The sequence below is a fragment of the Sturnira hondurensis genome, unplaced genomic scaffold, assembly GCF_014824575.4.
Source record: "Sturnira hondurensis isolate 20B ecotype Veracruz unplaced genomic scaffold, ASM1482457v3 Scaffold0006799, whole genome shotgun sequence".
Lineage (NCBI taxonomy): Eukaryota > Metazoa > Chordata > Mammalia > Chiroptera > Phyllostomidae > Sturnira > Sturnira hondurensis.
The window spans coordinates 503,853-520,922 of NW_028079430.1; the positions used below are offsets into that span (position 1 = coordinate 503,853).

The window sequence follows — 17,070 nt, forward strand, 5'->3', positions numbered from 1 at the left end:
TTTCAAATGGAATTAAAGACAAGTAAGCACTTCCAGAGCCATTGTACAGAAAAAATAAACCTTTTGGCCAACTCAGTGTGTGTGGAATATTGTGAGCTAATTATATGTTTAGTTCCAAGTTGACTTTTGTCTTGAAATCTTTCACTGAGTAATAACAAAATTCTCTTTCCTATGGTATGTTTTTCGGGGGGCAAATTGAATTCAGCCGGATGAAAACAAAGGCGATATGCATTATGATGCTGAGATTATCCTTAAACGACAAACCTTGATAGAAATACAGAAGTTTCTCGATGGAGAAAACTGGAATCCAGGTGCTCTGGATGAAGCACTAAGTGATATTTTAATTAATTTTAAGTTTCATGACTTTGAAAAGTGGAAGTGGCGGTTTGAAGACTCCTTTGGTGTGGATCCTTATGACGTGTTTATGGTAAGTTGCAAGGAGGGGGCGTGGTTAACAGGGTTTATTTAAATACTTTCAACCTTCCCCCGGAATTGTGTTAACCTGTACTAGGTCACTCATACTATTCTGATGAACTTGGAGCAAATAGTTTTGTGCATTTGAGTCCAGTTCTTTTGTTCTTGTTGACGGGTACAGTTTTGGTGGGAGGACAGCCTGACGGTGACCCCACTGTCTCTGCTGCTTTTTGTCTTCAAGGTGCTTCTGTGTCTGCTCTGCATCGTGCTGTTAGTGGCTACGGAGCTGTGGACCTATGTGCGTTGGTACATCCAGTTGAAACATTTTATAGTTGTCAGTTTTCTCATCAGTTTGGCATGGAACTGGATATATTTATACAAGGTATTAATTAGGTGGAAGGTTTTAAAATGTGAAAATGTTCTTTCATAATAAGAGATGATCCATTTAGAGCTAGTATCTAACCTTGCTTCAGGTGAGGGGTGAAGGCAGTGGTTGGAGAGGGGGGTGTGTAACTGGCAGGTGCTCTAGGCACCTGGCTTTTGGATCCTTGACTATTTAGGGAAAAAGTTCAGTTCTAATTTTCACAATCCAACTCCTGATGGGAGGCATCTGAAGAGCTAAACCAGAATAGAGCTAGACACTTAAAATTTATTTATTTATTTTTAGAGAAGGGGAGGGACAGAGGGAAAGAAATCATTGTGTGGTTGCCTCTTATGCGCCCTTATTACTCCCCGTAGTGTGGGCCGTTGGTGCCGAAAGAGCACCCAGGGCACCCCCGTTCTATCATGCAACGAGGAGTAGTCATTTACCCCGTACAGGCATTTTGGGGTGTGGGGTAGACTAAATCTGAACGCATTTTTTAAAACTAGTGATAAGGTTTTCCTTCCTCATTGTAATTACTGACACAGAAGGCAGTTGTAGTTCTTTATCCTCGCTTCCTGCATTAAGACTGCTTGGTCGTGAGCTGAAAAGAGCTACTTTTTAAGAAAGAGTGGATGTATTTTTTCTGTGAAGAATTTTTGAACAATCTGGGTCTGCACTAAGGTGTTTGGGGTATGGAGGTGTAACCAGCGTGAGCAGCGGTTCAAGGCTCTCTCTGCGTTGTGTTGGTCAGGTGGCTTTCGCACAGCACCAGGCCAACATCGCCAAGATAGAGCCGCTGGGCAACGCATGTGCCGAGAAGGTGGACTGGTCTGGAAATCTCTGGGGTAAGGTGCTGCTGGTTCACTCGGTCTTATTTGGAATAGAATTTCTGAGGATGAGAAAATACATTAAAAATGACAATGATGGAAATGCCATGAGGAGGCTTTCCATGACTGAATCTTTAATTTATTTTTATGTACTGATTTTAGAGAGGAAAGGAGAGAAAGAGGAAAGAAAACCATAGCTTTGTTGTCCCACTTATTCATGCATTAATTGGTTGATTCTTATATGTGCCCTGACTGGGGATGAAACCCACAACCTATGCTTACTGGGATGATGCTCTAACCCACTGAGCTACTCATCCAGGGACTGTGAAGAACGTTAATGTCAGAAGACCATGCAAGACAACTTTTAGGATTCAAAGCCAGAGCAAAGACAAGTCCAGGAGAAGCAGCAGTCTTCTTCAGCCTTACACAAATACCTATTCTCTGCAGTTTTCCTGAATAGTATTTTCTTTTTAAAAAAAATTTATTTATTTATTTTAGAGGGGAAGGGAAGGAGAGAGGGAGAGAAATATCAATGTGTGGTTGCCTCTCATGCATCCCCTGCTGGGAACTGGCCTGCAACCCAGGCATGTGCCCTGACTGGGAATCAATCCACAGTTGTTTGGTTCACAGGCCCACGCTCAATCCACTGAGCTACACCAGCCAGGGACTGAACAGTGTTTTCAGTGTCATTCCCAAATTATAGATATAGTTGTATATCAATTACATATTTTTCAACCTGTTGTTGTGACTTTATTTTTTAATTAAATTTATTGGGATGACATTAGTTATTGAAATGATAAAGATTTGAAGTGTGCAGTTATGAGACATCATCTGTATTTTGTACTGATGTATGTTTACCATATCAAAATGACATCTTCAGTTATTCCTTTAGAATATCCTAAATTATCAAAAAATATTGACTGTATTTGTGGATACATTTATGTGGATCTGTAAACTTCTCATGATCACACTTGTGGCTTACATTCTCTGCTGGTTTTCGACATACAGAGTGGGTGAAAACAGTTGTAATGTAAATAAATAATACAATAATAATACAAGAGTAAATTCTGTTTTGTGTATTCACAACTGTAAACTTACTTTTACCCGCCCCTGTATACTAGGGGAGACCCAAAAAACCTCTAGAATTTTATTAATTAAAAATTGTGTTTTGGGTTCTGGCTGGTGTGGCTCAGTGGATTGAGTGTGGGCCTGCAAACCACACGATTGCGGTTCGATTCCCAGTCAGGGCACATGCCTGGGTTGCAGGCCAGTTCCCAGCAGGGGATTCACAAGAGGCAACCTTACATTGATATTTCTCTCCTCTCCTTCCCTTCCCCTCTAAAGATAAATAAATAAAATCTTTTAAAAAATGTGTTTGGGGTTTTTTAAAAGATTTTATTTATTAATTTTTAGAGAGAGGGAAAGAGAAGGAGAGAGAGGGGAAAGAGAAGGAGAGAGAGGGGAGAGAGAAACATCAATGTGTGTGTGGTTGCCTCTCACTCCCCCTCCTGGGGACCTGGCCCACAACCCAGGCATGTGCCCTGACTGAGAATCAAACTGGTGACCCTTTGATTCACAGCCTGTGCTCAATACACTGAGCTACACCAGCCAGGGCCAAAAAAAAAATTGTGTATTCTTATGTGTTTAAACTTCAGCCACCTTCAAAGTACTCTCCATTTGATGCAGTATACATATTGAGACATGTTTTCTACTGCTCAAAACAATTTTTGAACTCATCGATTTTGGTGCCTATTAGTGCTCCTGCTGTTTTTTGTTTCACTGCTTCCATGTAATCAAAATGTTTCCCTTGGAGGGCTTTTTTCACCCAAGAGAACAACAACAAAAGAAAGACCTGCTTGGGATGACATTGGGTGAATTGGGAGGGTGGGACATGGGGGTCATTTCATTTTGGTCAAAAACTGCTGAACACTCATGTGGGTTGGGCAGGTGTGCTCTTAAATCAGCCATCAAGAAATAGGCAAACACATTGAAAATGTCTTAAAAAAAAATTCACTGCAGTCAAACGCAGCCTCTCACAATAGTGCCAGCTGGTACAGTGATACAGAATGCCTCCTAGAATACTTACGTAGCTGGGGAGGCCTGAACTTCAAGGGACCCGCCCACCAGAAGATAATATTGGGGTTTTGGGAGGTCCTCCCTTCTATTTTATGTATTTTAATTATATTATAATATTATATATCTTTACTGTATTTCCCGTATTTCATTTTTTTGGATTGGTTGGGAAAGAAAGAGGAGAGGGTTTGATAAATGAAAAGGGACATTTAGAGTTTTCTAATAAACCTGTATTTACATTTTTATTAAATAATATTAGGAAAATATTACAGATTTTTGCCAGGGATTTGATTTATAAAGCCAGGCTAATAAGTAGCAATTAAAATTTTTCATATATCTGTATCTATATGAATATATATTTCTCTCCATAGATAGATAGATGGATGGATAGATGGATGTCTTTGGTTTCAGACCAGTGAGTTTTGCATTTGTGTGACGTGCAGGAAGAACAGACACTGGACTCGCCGACTGCGATAGCACCTGTTTCCTCTGTTAGCCTGTGAAGGATCCAGTGCTCGCTCTGTTCACCAGCACAGTGTCTGGTACATTCTGGTCCTCAACGTAGTGTATTAAGTGAATCTGCATATATGAAGTAATAACTAATTAGGCTTCATCTTGTTATACTGATTTATGAACTCACAGCTCTACTATTTTTTTTTACAAAGGGGAAAATGTCTTCTTACAGATTTTTACGATGTAAACATTCTCAGTAATGTTGACTGACTTTAGTTATTTGTATCTAGCAATGGGAATGGTTTAATGTTCAGACACTTGATAAAGAAATGCAAGTCCATGGTGCAGACAGAATCGCAGCAGACTCTCAGCAGGCATCCAAAATGAATGTTCCAGAAAAAGCGTGGGAGCTAAACCAGCCCAGCCTTGCTTCCTGGCTTCAGGGACAACCACGGGCCTCCTTCAGCTCAGGCTGGTACGAGTGTAAGCCTGATTTCGACAGTCTGGGAGAACTGACTTTTCAGTGGAAATTTCATCGAGATTGTTGTAGATGCACAGATAGTTGTAGGAAATAGTACAGAGAGGTCCTGTGTGCCCTTTCCCCACTGTCCCCAGTGGTGGCATCTTGCACAGTGGCACTAGTCCAGGGTCACAGCCAGGACAGAGACTGGGACACAGTCCAGCAGGCTGGTCAGAGTTCTCCAGTTTTCAAATAGCTACCTTTTAGAAGGCTTTATAACAAAATATTTTATCTGCATAAAACTTGTACGATTTTAATGGACCACATTTTGAACACAAGATGAAAAATTTTTTAAATTTTCATTACAGGGAGTCTAAAAAAATGTAAAATTGATTGGTGGTAAGTGGGTAAAACCAAAATATTGTCTTATTTGGGAATGAAATGTAGCTTTTTAAAAAATGACTCAAGTGTTTTGTCTGTTCCTTTAAATAGAATGGTTTAGAAGTTCATGGACCTACAAGGATGACCCATGCCAAAAATACTATGAGCTCTTAATAGTCAACCCTATTTTATTGGTCCCCCCAACAAAGGTATGGAATATATTTTGTAAAAATTACTTATACAAAGTAAGCCAACAACTCTTGCATATATTAAAAATTGTTAGTGTTTACTATTTTATTTTTATTTTAAAAATTGTTTTATTGATTTCAGAGAGAGAGGAGGGGGTGGGGGAAAGGGAAACATCAGTTTGCTGTTCTACCTAGTTGTGCACTCACTGGTTGATTCCTATATGTGCACTGACTAGGGATTGAACCCACAACCCTGGTGTATTGGGATGACACTGTAACCAACTGAGGTAGAGTAAAAATTGTTAGTGTGTTTTAGAGTTACTTTGCTCATAAACCTTTGTTCCAGGGGAAAAAATTCTATCACACAGTGATTTTCATATTTTTAAAAGCATGTGGCAGGGTTTTACTTGATGTAACACAACTTCGGCCTCAGTGCCCAGTTGAGGTTTGACCTATAGCGTGTGCCGCAGTCCCGTGAGAAAAACGAAGCTGCTTTCACATTTTTTAGGCACTGGCGGTTACGTTCACCAACTTCATCACAGAGCCATTGACGCACATTGGCAAAGGGATCGGCGAATTTATTAAAGCGCTCATGAAGGAGACCCCAGTGCTCTACCAGGTCCCACTGCTCATCATCGTGGCCGTAGGCGTCCTGGTTAGTATAGAGCGCAGCGGACACCGGGGTCTGCGGAACGAGGGCACTTCTAAATTATTGAGCTTCAGCAAAGTCTGGTGATCAGACTGGGTCGGGGCTGGCGGCAGGAGCAGGCGGTTTTTAGGTGGGACAGCTTTTACTCCTACTCCCATGTGTGTTCCTCCTAAGCACGGACATGGTGCTCAACTTGGACTGGAGAGGCCATGGTGGTGATTTAAAATACCGCCTTCCTTTAAATTGGTTCTTTGCGTTCGTGAATTAATACCAGCCAGGTGAATGGTTTATGTCCTCTTTGAGAAGATGGGCCTCCTCGGAGTCTGAGTTTCTGCAGTGCTGAGCAGGAGCAGCCTTGGGGGTTACAGCGTCAGAAAAGGGCGAGTGTGGAAGAAGGTGAATGCACTGACAGTTTGGGGATCCAGGAGCAGGCATTCCTGAGAGAGGAGATGTGACTGGTCCCTGACCCACAGAAAGCAGCTGTCATGTCACACAAACGTAAGGAACTCAGACGTGCCTCTGAGTGTCTTCCCTAAGGACACAAATTCACCGCCACTTTGAGATGGTTCCTGTTTTGGGTTTTGTTTCGGTTTCTGGTTACATACAGGACACAGTGGTTTGAGTGTGGGGGTTTGCTAGATGACATTAGGTGAGTAGTTTAGTCTCTGACACCGAAATTAGGCACAAAGCCCGTCCGTCATCTCTTGTCGTTCGCCTGCCTGAGGAGAAAGGCCTTTGCTGCTTCTGTCTTCAAAAATAGTGCCTCTGGTTTACAAAACATTTTGTTTCTGGGACCCTTGCATTCCCAATAATTGAAGACCACAAAGGCTCTTATTTATGGGGATTTTATTTATTAATACTTTCCATGTTAAGAATTAAAACTGAGGAAATTTTAAAATACCAGTCTGTGCAAGCACACTGCCCATGAGCCACTAGCAAGGAAGTCGGTGAGGCCTAGAAGACCCCACTTATGCTCGGGAGGCAGGGAGGGGAGGCTCCTGGCTGTGTGCTGTGGGCGGTGTGGACCCCCCGGTCCTCCCAGGGCTTGACGGCCCCCCGTGGAGAAGTGCTGCTGGGCGTTTCCACAGACCAGGACTCAAAGCCTGCTGGGTTGCAGCTGTAACTGAAGCCAGATTTGTATGGTAGTAAAAGAAAAATTAATCTGCAGGAGAACATTGACATAATGATATACAACTTTGAACAGTTTTCAGCATTTACCTCATGTGATGGGTGTGAATGTAGACAACATATGCTGAATTATGAGACAGTTAATACCTTCCAGTGGACATTTCTAGGCTTTACCATAACTGTCATTGTTATAATGCAGTCAGAATTTGTCTTGCTGATTGAAGTGTCTACTTAATACCCTTAATACCGAGTGATTTCTCATTTTTATTGGCTACCCCATGGTGAAGAAGAGACCTCTAATGAAAAAAGTTAAATTAACATGTTTGTATCCACAAATGCCACAAGTTAAATTACATAAAATTTGTTAGTTCCCTGAATGAGAAGCCCCTGATAATTTCATTGTAAGTCAACCATTAAGTACTCAGGAGTGCGTGTGTCTTCCTTCTAGGGTTTCTGCTACGGTGCTGGGAACTCGATTCTTCTGCTGAGACCTTTAGGTGGCCGAGGAAGAGGGCCGCCCCTGGCCCTTCAGCCGGGTGACCAGCGCCAGCAGCAGAGAATCGACTGTAGACCCAGTGGTGGAGCAGGTGATGCAGACTCTTACTGTAGGGGCCAGATCGCCCCCTCTGAGCAAGGCCCTTATGACAGAACGTCTGAGGGTAAAAGACATGTTTTGAGAGAGAAAGATGTTGACTTGAGAATTCACACTGGCCGCTTGAGCCCCGAAGTGCTCCGGGCATTTGATTTTCCAGACACAGAGACTCGAGAGCCTCCCAAGGTGGTGTCCCGTGTAAGTCAGCTGCGACTTGTTTTCTGTGCCTCTGCTCGGGGCCTCAGGGCCTCGAGCCTGTGCTTACCTCTGACCTGCTCTGCTATGTCACTACGGTAAAATTCTGATCTGTCCTCCTCTCTGTGGTCCAAAGTTAGTCCGGTCTCCTTAAAAGAACTGAGATTTGTTTTTCACGTGGAGTGCTCTTCCACAGTGGTTTGTTAGCACAGATGGGAATTCGTAGGGAACCACCCAGTGAGCATGACCTACACTTCTGCCTTCCTGCCTTCGGGGAGAGAAGAGGGGGCCTCAGGAGAGGCCGAGCCTCAGCTGGAAGAGGAGGCGGGGGCCCAGGAACCTCGGCTTCCCAAATTGGTATCATTGGCTGGCCACACTGTGCTTTTTCTCCTGCAGAATGGTGAGGACTTTTCCCCACCGTTTTGACTGTTTAAAGGGACATTCCCATTTCTGTTTGAGATAGGAATTTGTATTGTCCTTTGCAAAGTTTAAGTTGCAAGTGTGAAAGTTTGAAAAACAGTTATAAACACAGTAGAGCTGAGGGAATAAAGATTCCATTTCAATGGTGTTAGTATTAGGACAAATATCTGCGTGGATCTAGAAATCGTGGCGTTGTCCTTTCAGCTTTTGTAGTTAACGTTGATCTGACAGTTGTCTCAAGAATCCTCCGGTGACTTCCCGCCCCATTTAGAGTGAACGCCAAAGTCACCATGTGGCCTGGGGTCCCCGCCAGCTGCCTGTGCCCCACCTGTCCCTGCACTGACCCCTCTTCCCTCGCTCTACTCCTGACTAGTCCTTGAACTCAGAGCCTTTGTGCTGGCTATTCATGACCTGGAGCTGTTGCCCCGGTGTAGCCCTACGAGGCCCCTCCGCCCCAGCCCACTTCCAGCGCGATGCTTTGTTGCTTGCCCGGGGCTCTCTCCCCAACCTGCATGTGAGTTCCAGCAGGGCACGGGTTTGTCTGGTCTGTTCCTGCAGTGTCCCCAGCATCCAGAACTTAGCATGTATTCAGACTTCTGTCAGCGGCCTGTTCTCACCAGGCAGGAGGAGTTGGCAGTTCGGGTCCCCAGTCCTGACCATTGACCTCGTCATGTCCCGCTCTGCTGAGCACAGTTCTGTGAGGCTGAATGTTTACATCTTTACAGTCCAGCACTTTGAATGAATTCAGAGTTGCATAGAAATGTGATTAGTAACCTTCCCGGTGTGTTACTTAAATGACTGAAACAAAATGTACCCTGTACTTTCCAGGCCAGAGAGACTAGTGGAGCCCCAGGAGAAAGCTCACCCCCGGAGAGCAGCACTGCGGGCAGCCGGCCTCCTGAGCTTGCCTGCGGCCGGGAGGCCTCGGGGGGTGTGGACGGTTCGGCAGCAGCAGGGAAGGCCGAGCTCCAGACTGATGCCAAAGGCATCCCCGAGAAGGACGGCCCCGCCGGCCCGGCCGGCCCGGATGCAGCAGCAGAAACAGCAGGTGGAGGGGACCCGCCCGGTGGCCCGTGTGTCTAGAGGAACTCGGACCCAAACCACAGCTTGGAGGTCGTCTTTAAGTGTTGGGATTTTGTGATGTAAATTTTTCACGACTATTTCCTACAGATACTTGATACTTACTACAAAGTTGCCAACATAAACATTGATATTTTTACTGACAGAATTAACAAACACACATACATTTCTGTTTAACCTCTTCCCTCTGTTTTATCTTCTACTTGATGTTAAGACACACCCCATGAAGTTTGAAGTGTGAGTCTGGGGACAGGATCTCATCAGTGACCGTGTGCCAGGCATCACTGAGTCTGGATAATTCAAGCCAAACGGAACGAGGGTCATTGAAAAAAGCAGTTGGATGTTTACAGACACACGTGGGACCCAGGCCACCCCGAGTGTGTGTTGCCTGGGAGACGTCCTGTGGCAGCTACTTTGGCTGAGCTAGTCTGTTTCCAGAAGGGGCAGGTTCTCACACACCATGTGGCCACGTTGACTCGCCGTGTCCTGCAGCGTCTCCAGAGCTGCAGAGTCTGCGTTAGCGTCACCCACACTCTGTGCAGGCTGCTCAGAGGGCGGCGGCTCTGTGGTGTCGTGTCCTCCCGGCATCTCTAGGCTCCCAGCTGCTAGGGCGCCGCTTCCTTACCCTTGTTAGGTTTTCCCCGAGCGAAGACAAGCTGAAGGTCGCCAGGGGACTTGAGAGAACATAGCCTGTTGGGGTGGCGATCCAGCTTTCTACAGTGAGGAACCCCGAGGCGGCCTTGCTCGCCCCCACCAGGTTGCCGTGCCGGGCTCTGTGAGACCCACTTTCCTGGCTGCTCCAGTCCCAGCAGTCGAGACCGTTTGCGTGGTAGCGAGCCCCATTGTTGGGGCCACGGCGAGTCCTCGTGCCTGGAGGTTTGGGCGGGGAGGAGGAGCCGTGATGGGGAGAGCGGCGCAGGGTGCTGCAGGCGACACGCTCAGCGCTTCACCTTACTCTGGTCTTTGAAATTCTTCCTCACTTTAAACTGGAAAATGTATCTACATTATGCCGGAACCTAGCTAGAAGGCACATTTCACGTACATCCAGGTGTCCTCTGTTTTTAACCTGCACACTAAAAGTTACGCCCCGCTGCTTACTATGAGTAACAGACAGGAATTTTCTTAAAATTTTCCCTCAGGTATTCGCTTTCTGATATTTTTTTTTCTCATTTTATTTTTCAGTTAGAGTTTTCACTTGATACTATTTTCTGGTAGGTTCAGGTGCACAGCGTAGTGGTCAGTCATCCGCTTTGTGGAGTGGCCCCCGTGGTTTCCAGCACCCGCCCGGCCCTGCGCAGTGTCAGTCTTATGGCCTGTGTTCCCTGCGCTCCTGGTGCGCTTTGCACGGGAGATGGAGAAAAACGCCTTCCTTTGGCTCCTCGGAGCATCACTGAGATGCCTTTAATATTTCATTTTGTGTGAGTATTATCCACTTTAATGTTGCAAAAATCTTCAGTGTTTCATCAGAGAGGTGGTTATTTTTTCCAAAAAGTGCAAAAAGAACTGTGTGTAAAAATTTGTTACTGGGCCTGTAACAAATGAGCTGACAGGACACTCGCAGTGTGGAATGGGCATGTGACCTGGTCCGCTGGTGGACAGGAGGGGACTGGTGCGGCCTGCCCTCCCGACTGCTGTCAGTCCCAAAGTGAACCTGTCACAAAAGCATTTCAGTNCCTTTAATATTTCATTTTGTGTGAGTATTATCCACTTTAATGTTGCAAAAATCTTCAGTGTTTCATCAGAGAGGTGGTCATTTTTTCCAAAAAGTGCAAAAAGAACTGTGTGTAAAAATTTGTTACTGGGCCTGTAACAAATGAGCTGACAGGACACTCGCAGTGTGGAATGGGCGTGTGACCTGCTCCGCTGGTGGACAGGAGGGGACTGGTGCGGCCTGCCCTCCCGACTGCTGTCAGTCCCAAAGTGAACCTGTCACAAAAGCATTTCAGTGAAATGCTGTCTCCGTATTCTTCATTACAGATGAGCGCTTGGGGGTGAAATCCGCGCTAGCAGGTAGCAAGGCAGCGTGCCTGCTGTGGGGTGGTGACGGGGGTTCAAGGAAGACTTACGAGCAAGTCGGGAATGACGAGGCCAGATTATAACTAGGAGAGGCTTGTTGATTTTCTAGCCAATGTTTATCGCTGAAATCAAGGATGACAGTGACAAGCTTTGAAGAGAATCAGAATGGGGTAGACAGCCTTTAAAAGCAATCTTAAAATGGAATAATGTGGAACGTTTACAGGATCTAAAACTACCATACACACAAAATAAACACTTATTTTTATATCACTCCGGTGGGTTTGGTTGTCTTTGCTCACTGAGTATTTTCATAAGCAGCAGCCCCATGAGACACAGGTGCCCTTTGAGAAGGCGGCTCTAGGACATTACACCCCATAACGTAATCCAGGGGCTGAGCACTTTTCTATGAGATTTCTGACTAGAAGAATGCTTTTTACCCTGAGTCCTTAATGTAATTCCAGACTGTGTAACTAACTTTCTTACTGTTTTTCTAAAACATTGGCTATTTGGAGAAGTGGTTCTCGAGGTTCGCCCATCAGAGCCACCTGAAGGACTTGTAGGAAGAGCCCCGGACCCTGGCCCCCGCCCCCCCCAGGTGTGCGGAGTCAGGGGCACTGGAGGTGGACATGTTCAGATCTGGTGCAGGGGTGGGTGTTGGCCATGTGCAGTGGCGTGCGATCCGGGCTCTGTCCTTGTCGTGTGTTTGCTTTGTCACGCCCTTCTAGGCGTCCTTGTGAACTCTCTTTACTTTCTGGGAAGATGCTGAGTGAGCACTGAGGTCCTAACGTCCATCTTTCTTACTGAAGTTTGATGTGCTTTTATCTGTTTTCTCTCTTCATGGCTAGGTTCTTGACATAACAACCTAGTTTGGGGTTTTTTAAACACTAGGTCCTAAAAAAGTTTTACAGTGATATTTTGCAAAAAGAATATGATTTTTTAAAATATATTTTATTGATTATGCCATTACAGTTGTCCCATGCCCCCTTTCTCTCCCCTCTACCCTGCACACCCCTCCCCCACCATTTCCCCCTTTAATTTATGCCCATGTGTCACAAGTTCTTTAGATTCTGTATTTCCCATAGTACACCTGCCCTTCCCCCTGTCTATTTTCTACCTACCGTCTATGCTACTTATTCTTTGTACCTTCTCCCCCTTCTCCTCCTCCCACTCCCCTGTCACTAACCCTCCATGTGATCTCCATTTCTGTGTTTCAGCTCCGGATCTAGCTGTCCTCTTGGTTTGCTTGGTTTGCTTTTGCTATTTTTCATCTTCTTTTTCTTAGATAAGTCCCTTTAACATTTCATAGAATAAGGGCTTAGTGATGATGAACTCCTTGAACTTGACCTTATCTGAGAAGCATTTTATCTGCCCTTCCATTCTAAATGGAAGCTTTGCTGGATAGAGCAATCTTGGTTGTAGGTCTTTGGATTTCATGACTTGGAATACTTCTTTCCAGCCCCTTCTTGCCTGTAAAGTCTCTTTTGAGAAATCAGCTGACAGTCTGATGGGAACTCCTTTGTAGGTGACTGTGCCCTTATCTCTTGCTGTTCTAGAATTCTCTCCTTCATTTTCATCTTGGCTAATGTAATTATGATGTGCCTTGGTGTGTTCCTCCTTGGGTCCAACTTCTTTGGGACTCTCTGAGCTTCCCCGACTTCCTGGAAGTCTATTTCCTTTGCCAGACTGGGGGAGTTCTCCTGTATTATTTGCTCAAAGAAGTTTTCCACTCGTGGCTGTTCCTCTTCCCCTTCTGGTACCCCTATAATTCAGATGTTGGAACGTTTAAGATGTCTTGGAGGTTCCTAATCCTCTCCTCATTTTTTCGAATTCTTGTAACTTCACTTTTTCCTGTTTGGGCATTTCTTTCTTCCTTCTGGTCCACCCTCTTGATTTGAGTCCCTGTTTGCTTTCCCTCGCTATTGGTTTCCTGTGCATTTCCCTTCATTTCAATTAGTTTAGCCTTCATATGTTCCTCTAATTTGTGACTAAAACCAGCCAATTCTGTGAGCATCCTGATCACCAGTGTTTCGAACTGTGCATCTGAAAGATTGGCTATTTCTTGGTCACTTAGAATTATAGGCTCTGGGGCTTTGAGGCTTTGAGCTGTTCTTGAGTCATAATGTTTGGTCTGTTTGCACCTGTTCTGTATGAGGGGCGGAGCCTTAGGTGTTCACCAGGGCCGGGTGACCCAGTCACTGGGTTGTGACGCCGTCTGGCTGAGTGGTTTGTTGTTGTCGGACTTCCATACAGTTCAATTTTCACTGTTTTGGCTGCGTTTTGTTTCTAAAACTTCGCTGTCTTTAAATTTAGTTGTGGGAGGGGGCACAGTGTTTCCACCTACGCCTCCATCTTGGCTGGAAGTCCACGGATATGTTTTGAATCATACATGTGAATGTATCTATGTTTGTGTGAACACGTGATCACGCAGTGCTGTTCTGGTCAGCTGTGGACCACTCAGATGGCAGCGGTCACATGCGGCTATAACGGACCCGGAACGTTCCCTCTGCTTGTGACGTCACAGGCACCCCACCGTGGTTCTGCAGCCGGCTCCTCCTGTGTCGTGGCTGCACCTGCTGCGCCGCCTCGGAGTTGGCCCTGCAGCCCCTCAGCGTGTGGCCATGTTCTCCGTGTCGGCACCCGCTGGCATTTCTCAGAGCCTGTCCCTGTTGGTAAGTGGCTCGTGACTGTGTTTTTTCATTAAGCAAAAAGCCCATTTGTGGTAAAAGTTTATTTCTGAAGTCTCTTTTATAATGGCATTGGCCCCAAAATATATTGAAATTAGACTTTCTTGGGGGAATAAACCTAGTTTTGTTTTTTTTAAATGAGACTATGACTTTTACATATTTCAAGTACATCATTACAGGACAGCATAATTTCTCTCTGCATTGATGATTAAGTATTTTAAAAATGCCATTGTCAATGAGGATTTTAGGAAAACTACCTAATCAAGAGGATTAAGTTCTCCTCCAGGATTCCTTTAGCCTTCTACTTTACAACACAGGTAACGAAAGGATCTGACAAGTCGCCAAAGAACAGTCTTCAGCAGAAATCACACAGGTTGATGAAGCACCTTGTGAGGCACCAGCACCCTGAAGCACGTGAGTGTCCCAAGTTCATTAACACTGGACCACAAAGGTTAAATATTTACATCATTCTCAAAACATTGTAAGCTGCATTACAGTGCTATTATTTCTCCTTTTAAGGAAAAGGAAATAGGGTCGCTTTTTAAAAATCTACCCATAGTAAGTAGTTATTTGCTTATTTTTTCCTCAGTTTTTAAAGTCCAATGGATCATTGCTTCGCAAACAGTCCTTTAGCCCAAGTTCAGTGTCTCTGTTTTGATCTCTTTGCAAAAGAACTCTCTGTTCATCCATTCTTTTCGCCTGAGACCGCAGAATAAGGCTAAAAAAGTCCTCATCTGGTACCGTCGGCCCCTTTGCAGTGGCAGGTGGGGGAGCGCATCTCTGGTCGTCGAGTCTGGACCCCTGAGAACACACGAGAAGAGGTTAGGACACACACAGTGCAGGGAAGGAGAGCACCAAGCTGTGCACGCGCCATTCATGGCAGGAAATGTAGCTTTAGACACTTCTCTTTTTTTTGCCTCTACCCAGAACTTTGCTTTATGTTTAGATCTGAAACCCAGTAAATTTTTCCTTTAAATTGGCTCATATAACAAAGGTTGAACAAAAGCAGAGCACAGCTTCATGGCTTTGGAAGGACTGAGACCAAGGTCAGCTGTGTCCAAGCATGACAGTTGGAGACTGGGGTCTTGCAGGGACAGGTGCGCCTGACTAGGCCCTTGGAACTGCCTTTGTGTGGAACCCCTGCTCCCCCAAACCCCCCCACCCCCCACACAGCTGGTCACCCCTCCTGTCATCGTTCTTGGTAATGGCACTGTCCTCCAGTCACCCAGCACTCGGCCCTTCAGTTCCTAGACCTGCCCTCTTCTGGGGTTTTCATTCTCCTGCCTCAGGTCACATGGTCACAGGCCAGACTGTCATTCTCGATGACGGCAGTGCCTTCAAAGATAGGGTTTCACACGTCCCATGCTGCCCACTGCCTCCTGTTCTTTCAGGTCATGCTCTCTGGTAGTCCAGGAAATCTCTTTAATTGTGACAAGAGAAATGTAACACAAAAGTTGCCGCTGTAAGGATCTTTAAGGGTACAGTTCCCTGGTGTTGAGCACACTCACGTTGTGCAGCCACTGTCACCATCCACCTCCAGCGCAGCTCTCATCCTGCGACACTGAAGCCCTAAATGGTAACTGCTGTCCCCACCCCCGCCCTGCAGCTGCCAGTGAGCTTGTGCCCCTGGGAGCTGGACGGCTCTGGCCGCCTCCTGAGCAGAGTGGAGCGCTCATCCTTCTGTGCCTGCTTGTTCCTCATCACGAGCTCAAGGTCCCTCCATCTTGTAGCATGTGTCAGAATTTCCTGCATTTTTAAGGGGGAAAATACTCCTTTCTGTTTACACACCACATTTTACCCCTGAATCTGTTGATGGACTCTTGGGTTCGTGTTGTTTTGAGCGTATATTCTGAAATAGGATTGTTGGGTCACATGGTGGTTCTATTTTTAATTTCTTCAGGAACCGCCATACTCTCCCCACAGCAGCCACACACACACCCTGTCACAGTCCCACATGCAGTGGACAGGGGCCCAGCCTCTGCATCCTCACTGTCATGCCCCGTGTGACAGCTGCCATCCTGATGGTGTGAGGTTGTATCCCATTATGGGTCCTCCCCCCCAAGATTTTATTTATTCACTTTTAAAGATTTTATTTATTTATTTATCTTTAGAGGGGAAGGAGAGAAACATCAATGTATGGTTGCTTTTCGTGCATCCCCTGCTGGGAGTTGGCCTGCAGGGAACCAGCCTGCAACCTAGGCATGTGCCCTGACTGGGAATCGAACCGCGATCCTCTGGTTCGCAGGCCCGCGCTCAATCCACTGAGCTACACCAGCCAGGGCTATTTATTCACTTTTAGAGGGGAGAAATATCAATGTATGGTTGCCTCTCATGTGGCCCCCACTGGGGATCTGGCCTGCAACCCAGGCCTGTGCCCTGACTGGGAACTGAACTGGCAACCCTTTGGTTCGCAGCCCGCACTCAATCGACTGAGCCACACCAGCCAGGGCCCATTATGGTTTTGATCTTTGTTCCTCTAACCGTCTGGGGAGGTGAACATCTTTTCCTGTGGTTATTGGCTTTTTGGAGATCTTTGGAGAAATGTCTTTTTGGGTTCTTTGCCCACTTTTGAATGTTGACGTTTTGCAGGTCTGCATATTCCGGACTAGGCGTTGGTTAGTTACACTGTTTGCCGACCTTCTCTGTGGCTGCCTTTCTACTCTGTTGGCAGTGTCCCTCGACGTACAGAAGCTTTACGTTTTCACGAGTCCAACTCGTCTTGGTTACCTGTGCTTTAGTGACGTAACCAAGAAATGATTGGCAGTCCAACACCATGCAGCTTCCCCTTATGTTTTCTTCAGAAAGTTTTATAATTCAACTCTACCTTTAGGTCTTTGATCCATTTTGAGTTAATTTTCTGTACAGTGTCAGGTAAGGGTCCAGCTTCTGCGGGTGCACAGCTAGTGCCTGTCTCTGTTGCTGAGACTCTTTACCCACGGGTGGCCTTGGCACCGCTGGGACAGCATTTGACCTTGTGGGTCTGGGTTCTGTCATCTGTCCGCTCAGTCTGGATGTCCGTCCCTGTGCCACCCCTGCTCTGACAGCTGTGGCTTTGGAGGCAATTTGAAGTCAAGTGTGAGTCTTCCAACTCTGTTTCTTACTCAAGACGGCTTTGCTTATTTGGCTTCCCCGTGAATTTTAGGGTG

General features: G+C 45.9%; 2 protein-coding genes across 3 annotated transcripts in view; one reads left to right on the forward strand and one right to left on the reverse strand.

Annotated features, from left to right (window-relative positions):
• Positions 1 to 11,510, forward strand: part of CLCC1 (chloride channel CLIC like 1) — a 28,501-nt gene extending 16,991 nt beyond the window's left edge. Inside the window, exons 5-12 of one of the 2 annotated variants that reach the window (XR_005067162.1) lie at positions 206 to 427; positions 656 to 796; positions 1,530 to 1,623; positions 5,084 to 5,181; positions 5,669 to 5,815; positions 7,386 to 7,727; positions 8,973 to 10,642; positions 10,923 to 11,510. Coding sequence is in view for 1 of the 2 variants with exons in the window: in XM_037050429.1 (XP_036906324.1) it covers positions 206 to 427; positions 656 to 796; positions 1,530 to 1,623; positions 5,084 to 5,181; positions 5,669 to 5,815; positions 7,386 to 7,727; positions 8,973 to 9,227 (1,299 nt within the window). In the remaining variant the exon portion in view is untranslated. Of the gene's footprint in view, positions 1 to 205; positions 428 to 655; positions 797 to 1,529; positions 1,624 to 5,083; positions 5,182 to 5,668; positions 5,816 to 7,385; positions 7,728 to 8,972; positions 10,658 to 10,922 lie in introns of those variants that run through there. The other variant, XM_037050429.1, reaches the window with a different exon arrangement.
• A 2,446-nt stretch (positions 11,511 to 13,956) lies between these two features.
• GPSM2 (G protein signaling modulator 2) overlaps positions 13,957 to 17,070 on the reverse strand; it is a 36,783-nt gene continuing 33,669 nt past the window's right edge. Inside the window, exon 15 of the mRNA XM_037050430.1 lies at positions 13,957 to 14,725. Coding sequence (XP_036906325.1) covers positions 14,510 to 14,725 — 216 coding nt within the window. The 3' untranslated portion in view covers positions 13,957 to 14,509. The remainder of the gene's footprint in view (positions 14,726 to 17,070) is intronic.